The 12553-nt window shown below is 44.9% G+C and overlaps 1 protein-coding gene across 2 annotated transcripts in view; it reads right to left on the reverse strand.

The window, feature by feature from the left end:
• Positions 1-1055: 1055 nt before the first annotated feature.
• Positions 1056-12553, reverse strand: part of LOC126039271 (glypican-5-like) — a 427867-nt gene continuing 416369 nt past the window's right edge. For both annotated transcript variants that reach the window (XM_049802192.1, XM_049802191.1), the window contains one exon: positions 1056-1538. In XM_049802192.1, the coding sequence (XP_049658149.1) occupies positions 1336-1538 (203 nt within the window). In that variant the 3' untranslated portion in view covers positions 1056-1335. The remainder of the gene's footprint in view (positions 1539-12553) is intronic.

The following is a 12553-nucleotide window of genomic DNA, read 5'->3' on the forward strand; positions in this document are numbered from 1 at the left end:
AGTTATGAAATGTAGTAAATGTAACAATTGTAATGTTTCATATATTTATCTTATTAATCACTGTATTCATACAGTTGTGTTTGTATATATATAGATAGATAGATTCAATGGTACTGTAAACAGTTGTTGGAAAACACACATTAACTCTTAACCCATTAGAAGTTATTATACCACTTTTCATCCAAAAAGCTAAAATGCATCAATGTATCATGGATTAAAAAAAAAATAGCCTTGTAATATAGTGCACATTTTGACATTTTCTAGGGTAGCAATAAAGATGAGGCATAACAGAGAATGTTCTAGATTTCAGATTGGTTTACATTTACACCTACCATGATACAAAATTTTAAACATTAAATGTAATTAAATAATGCACAATTTCTGAAACGGAGTTGATTGCAGAGATCCACAATCCACAAAATCTAGTTAGTGTCTAATGGGAGTTCCCAATAATTTTTATCTCTGGGACCCTTATGGAAAATTTAAGTCAGTTTCTCTTTAACATTGCACAGGCAAAGTAAGTTTGAACCAGATTATCTTTTTCCTCTGTACAGAGCTGCGTTCAACTGGATAAAACATTATTATGTTTATTTATGTTTCCCATTGCTGGACATTCATCCAATAAACCTTGAGCATATGCTTAAGCATCTGGTAATGGCATTTTGTAGGGCAGGGAAACTCACTATCTATATCCCTCAGTAAACAAAGTGGTTCTAATTTTTTCCATAGTTAAGGCAACTATACTGATATATTAGACACACCATATGCTTTTATATTGCTTCCTACAATCTAAACAGTAAGAGTGAAAAGAAGTTTCAAACATGCTTAGATCTTCTTGACCACTTAGGAATTTCATCAAGCTGGTACAGAGTACTTTACTTTAACATGTTTTACAACTGTAGACATAGCTTGTTAGCTGTTCACTAGAAAAATAAAGTATGTATGGGCTTGAATTTGAAGACTGACATTTCATATAATTTATCAGAAAAATTGAACAAACAAAACCAGCCAGTCAGATTCCAGTGAACGAAATTGAGAAGAACATTAAGACACACACATAATTTGTGTGTTTTCAATTATTTCTACCCCATAACTTAAGCTACTCAGACCCTTGTCATCATTCCCTCTGTGTCTCGGGTGGGCTTTGTCAAAGGCTATCTTCAGACATTTTAAGTGATGACACTTGGTATCTGCCAACTCCAGCATATCGTTTAATATTTATTCTAACATATCACATAAACTAGAGAGCCATTCAAATTTTTTTTGTTGGGTAAGGCTGTAGGTATAAATGACAGCAAACAGAAACACTTGCACAATGGCTGCAAGGTAATACAGCTACAGTGGACAATGCCACAGAACTGCTAGTGCTGTTAAAATAACAAGTGAGGAACTCGGGGCTGGATTGCTCCCATTTCCAGTTACACTGTGTTTAGAGGATGACTTGACAGTGCTTGTGGTGGTTGTGGTGTCAATCTTTTTCACAGTTGGTTTTGGTTGGTTTCTGTTTTCTGGATGGGTTTTCTTTTCCTTGAGTGTATCTGTAAACATGAAAGTAAATGTAAGATTAATCACACATCTTTTAAATAGCAGCTTTAAATTCTGTCTGTTGCAGGAGCATGCTGTACAGTAGTCTGAATAACTGAACTAAGTATGGAGAGTGATGGGGCACTTCAGTGTGGCGCTTTAGTGCGGCCGCTGGGTCCTCAGCACCCACTGTTTTGCTCAACAAGTCTTCTCTGACTGGCCTGCTCTACTTGTCTACTCGTAGACACAGCCTGAGCAGAATAATAGGTATTCTGCATTGCAGTGGCTGGTCTCAGAACCTGGTTTTCTCTCACGAGAGTACCCTCAGTTTCACCTGGGATGGGAACTGGCTCATGTTTTAAAACATGATATTAAGATTGAGTGGTTTTATAACATGCCCCAGTGAAACAGCCATCAAGTTGCTGAGCTGCTGCAGGAGGAGACCAGAGAGCATATTGACTTAATGTAACAGTCAACTTATCTGGCTTCTTTCTGCTTTGCCACTACCCTTAACTTTAAAGCAACATGCGACCCTTGATGTGGTAAGACAACCTGGCAAGAAAGATTGCGGACATGAGGAAATACATAGGTGTCTCATATGCCTTGTTCATCAACCTAGGCAAAAAGGGGCTACAAAGAGAAAATGCTTCACGTTTTGTTTCATTTTTTTTCCTAGTGAGTACAAGGATTCTTTGTTTTTAAAGTATGGAACAATATCACTGGGGCTTTTTTCTCCCTCCAGATGCCTTTTGTGGCAGTTCTGGGCATCTCTTGTATAAAGGACTAGTTCATAAGAAAGTAGTAGTAGTAGTCCTTTATTGCAAGAACATGGATTTTTTTTTTTTTTAAATGAGAAAATGACTGATAAGGTTCTCCAGTTATCTCGATGTCCCCAAGCTATTTTCAAGTATTACTGAGATCATATTGCCCTTGAACCCTCTCACTGGCATTGGGGGTGGGGGGAAAATATTGTTATTTCGTCTGATGAAGGGATGATGGTTTTACAGTCAATTTGTAAAAGCATACCTGAGTGCATGGCAAAAAAAACGAATTCCTACCTGGAAGAATTTATGAATTAACATAATTGTTCAGGTCTAAGATTAAAGGATTTGTGATACTAATGAATGCAGTGCACATACACAAGAAAGCAAAAGGCATAGATTTGTAATGCAGATTAAACAACAGTCCAATCTTAAAATAAAAACTCTGAATCACTGAAGCAAGTTCCTGGCAGAAACTGGAAAGATGGAAAGTATTCCAGAAATGTTAATGCAATCTGAGATCATTGTCTGCATGTCAGTAGTTCTGAACAACCATCAATAAACTCACTTGATAATAAAAATGAACTATTATATTGGGAAAGCACACATTGTTCTTTTGCCAGTATAAACTGTAAAAGAAATGCAATGAATTCCTCCATTTTATCATAAATTCAACATTAATCCCAGAGGAACGTGTGATTCCTAGACCTGACTCAAGGGTGACCGCAGAGAAGGGACACTGGGTGGCAAGCTATGCAGTGGGAAAAGGGTAATCTGACACTGTGCTCAAAATTCATTAGGGCAAAATGTGGACATAGGGCCTCTTCAATTCCAACTTGCAATGGAGCTAACAAAAATGAGGGGGAGAAAAAGCATGCTCTAAATGTTTAGAAAATATCAGTATTCTGAGGACACTTAAAGAAAAATGGACAACCTTCAGACTGTCATTAAAGTAAATTAAGAATAAATCACGGAAATAGGTGTGTTCTGACACTGCCTAGACTCCTTTCCATCACTGTCATTCTCCTTTTCGACTGCAGTAAAGGCACTATTTCTCTGCTGCCTCTTATATCACCCCAGCCTGCTGACTTCAGCTCTCTGGGACCAGCTGATTAAATTAAGACCTCCCTCAGGTAAATCTATTCCTCTCTTTCAGTTGGCCATGTCCAGCATTGTAACTTGATTGGTGTCTATAAATCGGGCAGACTGAACTGTATTAATTCGTTTATTTTCTTAATATTGACTTAACCAAAAATCTAAGGTAAGATTTAATGCTATCAGAGAGGCTGTTGGTTTTTAAAAGCTTTCCTCTCAGTAACTGCTTAATGCACTACATAACAAGCGTTAAATAATACATTAGAAAATTCTGCCTTTATCCTCTCCACGGGAAGGTCTACATTCTGAATTCTCTCTCTGTCTTTACAGCAGAGTATCTTCTGATGCTATTCATGGCCAATTCTAATTTGGGATTTAATTGTGCAAAACTGGCATTTTATTTAAAATGCTCTGTTTTCTCTCTTCTTAAAAATAAATAAAAATAGCCTCAAGCCTAATTCAGTTCAAGAGCTTTTTCAATCGTGTATTTAGTTTTTAAGGCACAAATTTCGGCAGTGTAAAGATTTCATGTTTTACTCCAGCTTCCTCAGAGTAAAGGAGTTGCTTACCCACTCCAGGATTTTGGCTGAGAAACTCTGAGTTAAGTGAGTTTTCCCTCTTAAATCTTTTTCTCAGAGTCAGAGGTGGTTATGTTCAGTCTACTACTGGCATTCAAAAGGCAAAAAAATAGCATGCTAAAAAAAAAAAAAAAAGTGTCAGTGTGAAGACTAGCACAGAAATGAAACTCCACTCTCAGCAAACCAAACCCCGGGTGTTCAATACCCATAAATCAAGCCCCCAGAGCGTGGCTTCATAAAACCAACCAACCAAACGCCACCACAACTTTGGTTTGTTCTAGTATTTACCTTCTGCATTTTAAAGGCTTTATGGTTCCCAATTAAAAGCTTTCTCCACCACTAGAAACTTTCTTGCCGTCATCAGTCCCTCTCTCCTTTCCAGAAATGGAGTGGTTAAAATCTTTGAAGGCTTCAGCTAACCTCAGGCTTACACATGCGATGGCCTTTGGGACACTGGCATATGAATATTATTCTACGCTGTTTGTCACTGCATCATGATGGTGATACAGCCACTGTAGTAGCTACTGTGCTGTTCCCTTACCCAGGCTCCCAGTGTGAATATTCAAGTCCTGCCAAAAGGGGTACTTAGTGAAGGCAGCTGACTGCCAAGGCAGTGTTTGTGAACAGCCTTTCAGGACTCTTGCTGAGGACGGGGTCTGTCGGGGTCAGTGAAGACGGCTCAGAGCCCCTCTAGGCCCCATGATTACTGTGACTGCAGGGAACAGCTCAAGTTAGTCCAGGGGACTGAGTCAACTTCCTCAGCTGAACTTTCATCAGCAGTGTTAACTGCTGTTAAACTCACATCTTGACAACATAAACAAAGCACATAATGAAAATTACTTGACCTCAATGTTTAGAGCATTTAGGATTATCTTCACCTCAAAGATCTAACCGCAGATTTCTACTCAGTCATGCACGTGCCGCTCAGATGGCACTGAGCTTCTCATGAATACTTATAGGGATCAATACTATTCCTCAGAGAGACTAGCTTAGGATAAAAAAAAGGGAGAGTCAAAACTGTCACTGTCATCTAATTTAGGAATGGGAAACCTCCCCTGTAGTGAGGGCTGGGCATGCCTTTCAAATGCTTCTGGTGAGTCACACATTAAAGCACACCTTAATCATAGCCAGTAATGACACAGGGTCAAAACCATGTGACATTTTTTTTCAGGTTATTGCCAGGTTATCTGACATAAGTTCAAGTTATATTGGCACCCCAGCCGCTAGTTCCCCCTCCCTGGCCTAAATGATTTGCAGTTTGCTACTGATAGGCGTTACCAAGGCTGTAACTATTTATTGGTGTACTTGTGTCCTACTGCTATCTAATGAACAGCATCAGCAAGTATCAGCAAGGTCTACTTAAATGTCTGCTGAGGTTTCCAACGCGGCGTAACGGTCAGCAGCATTCAGTCACCGGCGAGGCCAGCAGCAGCGCCAGCGCTGGGCCGGCGGCTGAGCGCTAGACTGAGACTGAGGCGGACCGGGGGGCTCCCGAGCCCCAGGAGCGCCGGGGCGGAGCGGAGGGACCGGCCAGAGCCGGCGGCTCTCGCGAGAGAGGCGTTGCCAGGGGCAACCGCGGGAGATTGGAACGGCCCTGAGGAGCGCCGGCGTCAGAAAGGGCGGCAGTTCGCGCAGGTAGGGCGCAGCCCCCGCTCTTCCCAGCTCCAGAAGGCTACTCAAGCGGTGGGCGTCGGCCCAGAGGGAGACCCAGGGATGGTTGCCACTCGGGGGAAAGCCGTTGTTAGGAAAGCTATGGCAACGCAGACAGCGGTCCCACGTAAACGTGCGGCTGTCCAGGTCTCTGGCTGCAGGGAGTGCCTGAGTCTATCACAAATGGCGGGGGGCAGCGGGGACACCTCTTGGGTGAGGTGATCTGCTCAGCCGGGTGGTAGAGCTGAAGGAGGAGGTGGAAAGGTTGTGGAGTGTCAGGGAGCGTGAGAGGGAGAGAGATTGGTGGGCCCACACCCTACCATCCCTGAGGCAGAGGCAGCAGGTGGAGGCCGCGCAAGAAGCGGAGGTTCCCCTACCCTCCTGCCACCAGGCAGGAGGGGACCTAAGAGATGGAGGGGAATGGATACAGGTCCCTGCTTGGGGAGGCAGGCGAATCCGCTCCCGGTCTCCCTCACCTTCCCAGTTGCCCCCTACGCAACAGGTATGGGGCTCCGGAACTTGTGGACCAGTTGCCCCCTACACAACAGGTATGGGGCTCCGGAACGTGTGGACCAGTTGCCCCCTACACAACAGGTATGGGGCTCTGGAACTTGAGGACCAGGCCAGTGGAGATCAGGGGGTAGGCGAAGTCCTATCTAGGGAGGTGCCTAGGCCCAGTCGGGCAGCCCCACGCATCCTCACGTCCTCTGAAAAAAGAAAAAGGAGGGTGATTGTCGTAGGCGACTCCCTTTGGAGGGAGACGGAGGGCCCAATATGCAGACCTGACCCGTCCCACAGGGAGGTCTGCTGCCTCCCTGGGGCCCGGGTAAAAGACATTACCAGGAAACTCCCTGGTCTGGTTCGGACCTCTGATTATTACCCGTTGCTGGTTGTGCGGGTTGGCAGTGATGAGATTGCAGAGAGAAATCCAAAGGCAATCAAAAGGGATTTCAGGGCACTGGGAGGATTAGTAGGAAGACTGGGAGCACAGGCAGTGTTTTCCTGAATCCCTTCAGTGGCAGGGAAACACACCTGGTTAATACATGGCTCAGAGGCCGGTGCCATCGGTGGAGTTTTGGATTTTTTGATCATGGGGAGGTTTACACAGCACCAGGCTTGCTAGCGACAGGTGGTGTCCAGCTGTCTCAAAGGGGTAAGAGAATCCTTGCTCGTGAGATGGCAGGGCTCATAGAAAGGGCTTTAAACTAGGTTCGAAGGGGGTAAGGGATAAAACTAGGTGCACCAGACATGAGCCTGGGGGCAGCATGCCGATGTTAGGGGTGGATTCGATAACGCAGCTCAAATGCATCTATGCCAACGCACGCAGCATGGGCAATAAACAGGAGGAGCCGGAAGCCATCGTGCAGCAGGATAGATATGACTCAGTTGCCGTCACGGAAACATGGTGGGACGACTCCCGTGACTGGAGTGCTGCAGTGGATGGCTACAAGCTCTTCAGAAGGGGTAGGCAAGGTAGAAGAGGTGGTGGGGTGGCTCTCTATGTTAGGGAATGTTTTGACTGTACAGAGCTACACGATTCTCATGACAAGGTGGAGTGCTTATGGGTGAGGATGAGAGGGAAGGCCGATAAGGCAGATATTGTGCTGGGAGCCTGTTATAGACCGCCCGACCAGGTTGAAGAGACAGATGAATCGTTCTACAAGCGGCTGGCAGTAGTCTCAGAATCGTGTGCCCTTGTCCTCGTGGGGGACTTCAACTTGCCAGACATCTGCTGGAAATACAACACAGCAGTGAGTAAACAATCCAGGAGGTTCCTGGGGTGTGTGGAAGATAACTTCCTGACACAGCTGGTGGGTGAGCCAACCAGGGGAGGAGCCTTGCTAGATCTGTTGTTTATGAACAGAGAAGGACTGGTGGGAGGTGTGGTGGTTGGAGCCCGTCTTGGGCTTAGCGACCATGAAATGATAGAATTTTCAATTCTTGGTGAGGCAAGGAAGGTGGTCGGCAAAACCACTGCTATGGACTTCCAGAGGGCAAACTTTGGCCTCTTCGAGGCACTGGTTGAGAGAGTCCCTTGGGAGATGGTCCTGAAGGGCAAAGGGGTCCAGGAGGGACGGACATTCTTTAAGAAGGAAATCTTAATGGCTGAGGACCAGGCTATTCCCATGTGCCGCAAGTCGAACTGCTGAGGCCTGGCTAAACTGGGAGCTTTTGCTAGGACTCAAGAAAAAAAGGAGAGTTTATCATCTCTGGAGGAAAGGGCGGGCAACTTGGGAGGAGTACAGGGATCTTGTTAGATCATACAGAGAGAAAATTAGAAAGGCAAAAGCTCAGCTAGAACTAAATCTGGCCACTATTGTAAGGGACAACAAAAAATGTTTTTGCAAATATGTTAACAGTAAAAAGAATCCCAAGGAGAATATCTTTCCTTTAACGGATACAGAAGGGAACGTAGCAACCAGTGATGAGGAAAAGGCCGAGGTACTAAATGCCTTCTTTGCGTCAGTCTTTAGTAGTGAGTCCAGTTATCCCCAGGGTATTCCACCCCTTGAGCTGGAAGGTAAGGATGAAGAGCATAACGTACCCCCCTTAATCCAGGAGGAAATAGTTAGGGACCTGCTACGCCATCTGGACTCCCAGAAGTCTACGGGACCTGATGGGATCCATCCAAGAGTACTGAGGGAACTGGCAGAGGTCCTTGCCAAGCCACTCTCTATCATCTATCAGCGTTCCTGGTCAACAGGGGAGGTCCCAGAGCACTGGAGGCTTGTCAGTGTGACTCCCATTTATAAGAAGGGTCGGAGGGAGGATCTGGGGAACTACAGGCCTGTCAGCCTGACCTCGGTACCGGGGGAGATTATGGAACGGTTTGTCTTGAGAGCTCTCATGTGGCAAGACCAGGACAAGCAGGGGATCAGGCCCAGTCAGCATGGGTTTACAAAAGGCAGGTCTTGCTTGACCAACCTGATTTCCTTCTATGACCAGGTGACCCACCTAGTGGATGAGGGAAAGGCTGTGGATGTTATCTTCCTTGACTTCAGCAAGGCCTTTGACACTGTCTCTCATGGCATACTCCTTGAGAAACTGGCATCTCATGGCCTGGATAAGTGCACTCTTCACTGGATGAAAAACTGGCTGGATGGACAAGCCCAGAGGGTTGTGGTGAATGGGGTGAAATCCAGTTGGCGGCAGGTCACAAGTGGTGTTCCCCAGGGCTCGGTGTTGGGCCCTGCTCTGTTTAATATCTTTATCAATGATTTGGATGAGGGGAGTGAGTGCACCCTCAGCAAGTTTGCAGGTGACACCAAGTTGGGAGGCAGGGTTGATCTGCTTGGGGGTAGGGAGGCTCTACAGAGAGGTCTGGACAGGCTGGATCGATGGGCTGAGGCCAATTGTATGAAGTTCAACAAGGCCAAGTGCTGGGTCCTGTACTTTGGTCACGGCAAGCCCATGCAGCGCTACAGGCTTGGGGAAGAGTGGCTGGAAAGCTGCCCAGCAGAGAAAGACCTGGGGGTGCTGGTTGACAGCCGGCTGAATATGAGCCAGCAGTGTGCCCAGGTGGCCAAGAAGGCCAACGGCATCCTGGCCTGCATCAGAAATAGCGTGGCCAGCAGGACTATGGAAGTGATTGTTCCCCTGTACTCGGCACTGGTGAGGCCGCACCTCGAGTACTGTGTTCAGTTTTAGGCCCCTCACTACAGGAAAGACATTGAGGTGCTGGAGTGTGTCCAGAGAAGGGCAACCAAGTTGTTGAGGAGCCTGGAGCACAAGTCTTATGAGGACCGGCTGAGGGAACTGGAGTTGTTTAGTCTGGAGAAAAGGAGGCTGAGGGGAGACCTTATCGCTCTTTACAACTACCTGAAAGGGGGTTGTAGTGAGGTGGGTGCTGGTCTCTTCTGTCAGGTGGCTGGAGATAGGATGAGAGGAAATGGCCTCAAGTTGAGGCAAGGGAGATTTAGGTTAGATATTAGGAAAAATTTTTTTACTGAGAGGGTTGTCAAACATTGGAATGGGCTGCCCAGGGAAGTGGTTGAGTCACCATCCCTGGAGATATTAAAAAAGCGAGTGAATGGGGTACTTCGGGACATGGTTTAGTGGGCATAGTTGATGGTTGGACTCGATGATCTTGAAGGTCTTTTCCAACCTAAATGATTCTATGATTCCTATTGTCCTGCCAAGAGACATCTACTTACCCTGCCAAGATGAACCTGGCAAGTTCATCTACTTAACAGAAACCCCCTTCCATTTTTGTCCTTCTCGTGACCTGACTTGAGGTCAGTCCTTTGTGATTGCAAATGATCGGTGTGATAGGGAGTCTTTCTGTGCAAAGATTTGCCAGTGCCACTGAACCCTCCTTATCTCCTGTCTGAATCATGCTCAACACTGTCTCCACTGAGCTGAAGGGTAAATGCAAATACTTGCTAGGCAGGCTGCTGCTGCTACTGACAGAGAAGGTATTTCTGGAGTGAAGGACAAAGGCAGGAAGGGAAGGGCAGCTGAATGGGCTGATCTCACATAGAGGAAGCTGGATTAGTTTTGGGGAGGCCTGTGTTTGAGCTACCCCAGCACCTTTCAGATCCAGCCCTTGTTGCCCTCCACCTCTCCCAGCTGAGCAGAGAGGGCCGCTGGCAGACTCTGCTTTGTACGCTAGTGCAAACGCTAAGGTGCTAGTGCTTGGGGAAGCTATATGCTTGTGCCTCAGGACCTCTGTTCCTCAGGCAGTATACTTGTGATTAACCAACAGCCACGGTGCCTGCATACATCTAAGGCTATGGATCATCACACCAGATAAATGTGCAACCCCTGTGAGGGAATTCTGAATAAAAACAAAACAGAGATTTGCCATGCTAGTCCTGTAAATGTTAATTATAGCAGCCCAGTTTCTAATGGAGTGGGGCACTGACAGCAGAGAATCAATGGTCATCAATCCATTATGCCCACAACAAAGCAGAGATTTTGAACACATTTCTGTCAGGTTTACACCACGAGCTGCTAGGGAGAACTTTCAACCCAGCTATTTGGGGAGAGAGTGGGGGGAGGAGAAAAGAAGGGGAAATTGTTTATTTCTGCTTTCCAACTTTAATTACATGAAGTCAGACCTCTCCATTTCTTCCTAGACTTTCATTGCAAACACTGTGCTTTGAAAAGGCAGAATGTCAGCATCTACAATAGCAAATTAATGCCTTGGTCTTGAATGCCTCATCATGGTTGTAATGATACTCATAATGGAGGTCTAAAGTGAACTGGTCAGTTACCTGCATTTACTCTCCACGTTGTAGCTCAGTTGCTTGATAAATTTCACTTCGATCACAGGCTTGGTTTTGGCTGACAGCTTCATAAGAAAATTAAAGCTAGGTGCAAGTTGGTGGAACAGGCTCTTAAATTACAGTAGATGCTGCAGTGTTATTATTAGCTTTTTATCACCTCTGGTAGCAAAAGCTGAAATTACTTTTACATATTCAAAGGAAGGAGCTCTGAAATTGCAAAACAGTGCTGTCACCATAAAATGTACCAACAATTTCCAAATAATCTATTATCCTGACATTAAACCCAGCACTAATTATTTCCAGTTACAGCTGCAGCAGACAAATGGAAACAGGAATGCTGTGGAAATGGGAATGTGAGAACTCCCAAAGTGTGATAACTCGTGATGCAATTCTCCAAATTCTGGACTCTGTTATTGTCTGCTATATAATACTAGTCAGTAAAAGGCAGGTGTAATACATCCCTTTTGGACCCAGCAGAAGGGTGTAATTAATAGCTCTGCAGCCTCCCATGTATGTACTGTTCTACCCCTTTCTATTTCAGCCTGAGAATATGGTGTCCATATAAGCCTTTTCCCCACACAGTTTCTTATGGAAACTTGGCCTTAGGAGGAAAAAATTTTTACCCAGAAAAGGGAAGAACTACAGGAGTTACAACTGAATAGGTCAGTCTCCTCACTTAACTTCTGAGTTGCATTAGGTTTAGGCCAGCCTCTCCAGAAGATGAGATTATGAGGGTTAACTGATGTGTTCCATTTTGGTTCTGCGATCTTTCCATTTCTCTTTTTAAGGAGTGTGTGACTGAGAAGTTGGCCTTGGGGGGGTACTAATAAATTGGGACTATGATTATCTATGTCCAATTTTTAATTCTGCATTAAACTCTGTGTGATCTTTAGCAGATCACTTCTCCCTGTAGGCCAGTGAGAGAACTACTTTATTTCCTACATATTTTGTGCATTCTGGACATAAATTCTTCAGGCTGAGGAGAACCATAGACACTCCTCAGAAACAACATTGGCTGGAACTTTCAGGAACTACTGTTATAAAAAAAAACCCCAAATGCAACAAAGAAAAAAAATGCAATAAAGTCAGGAACAGCTGTGAGAATTTGAGATGTCAGGTGCATGGAAGCCACACGTACATGAAATGGCAACTCCTTCCCCCCTTCCCAAACAATCCCTTTGTCTATATACATTTGAATGCAGTATATACATACATAGAGAGAATAGGACATTGTCTCAGTCTTACTGCTCTAAGGAAACCTGTCACTGTATTTTTTTGGTTTTTGAATACAGCTGCTGTAGCAAACCCTGTGTGATTTTCAGGAGCCACAATAAAATTGTGTTAGTTCTGAGGGCTAAAAAGTAAACCCAGATGTATAACTGCCTCAGCTCCTGCCATGGTAAATATCAAGATAGAACAATCCATTTTTTCCTTGGGAAGAAATAACCTAACCTAACAAACCTTGTGTGATTCAGCAGTAGTTCCATTAATCAGTCAGTCATTTGCAAGAAAAGGTTTTGTCATTTTGTTTATATTAATATGGGACTTATTCAAATGCAGACAAGCTGAAAGTATAAACTTAAAACATGCCAAACATCTTTTACATTTCCTGGAAACATCTGTTTTTAGACTAGTCCTAGGCACATGTTTGTGGTTGCATGTTTAAGCTTGTTTAGTTTGCCAGATACCTCATACATGCTGCAGCACAGCTGACATG

Source organism: Accipiter gentilis, chromosome 6 (genome assembly GCF_929443795.1).
Source record: "Accipiter gentilis chromosome 6, bAccGen1.1, whole genome shotgun sequence".
NCBI lineage: Eukaryota > Metazoa > Chordata > Aves > Accipitriformes > Accipitridae > Astur > Astur gentilis.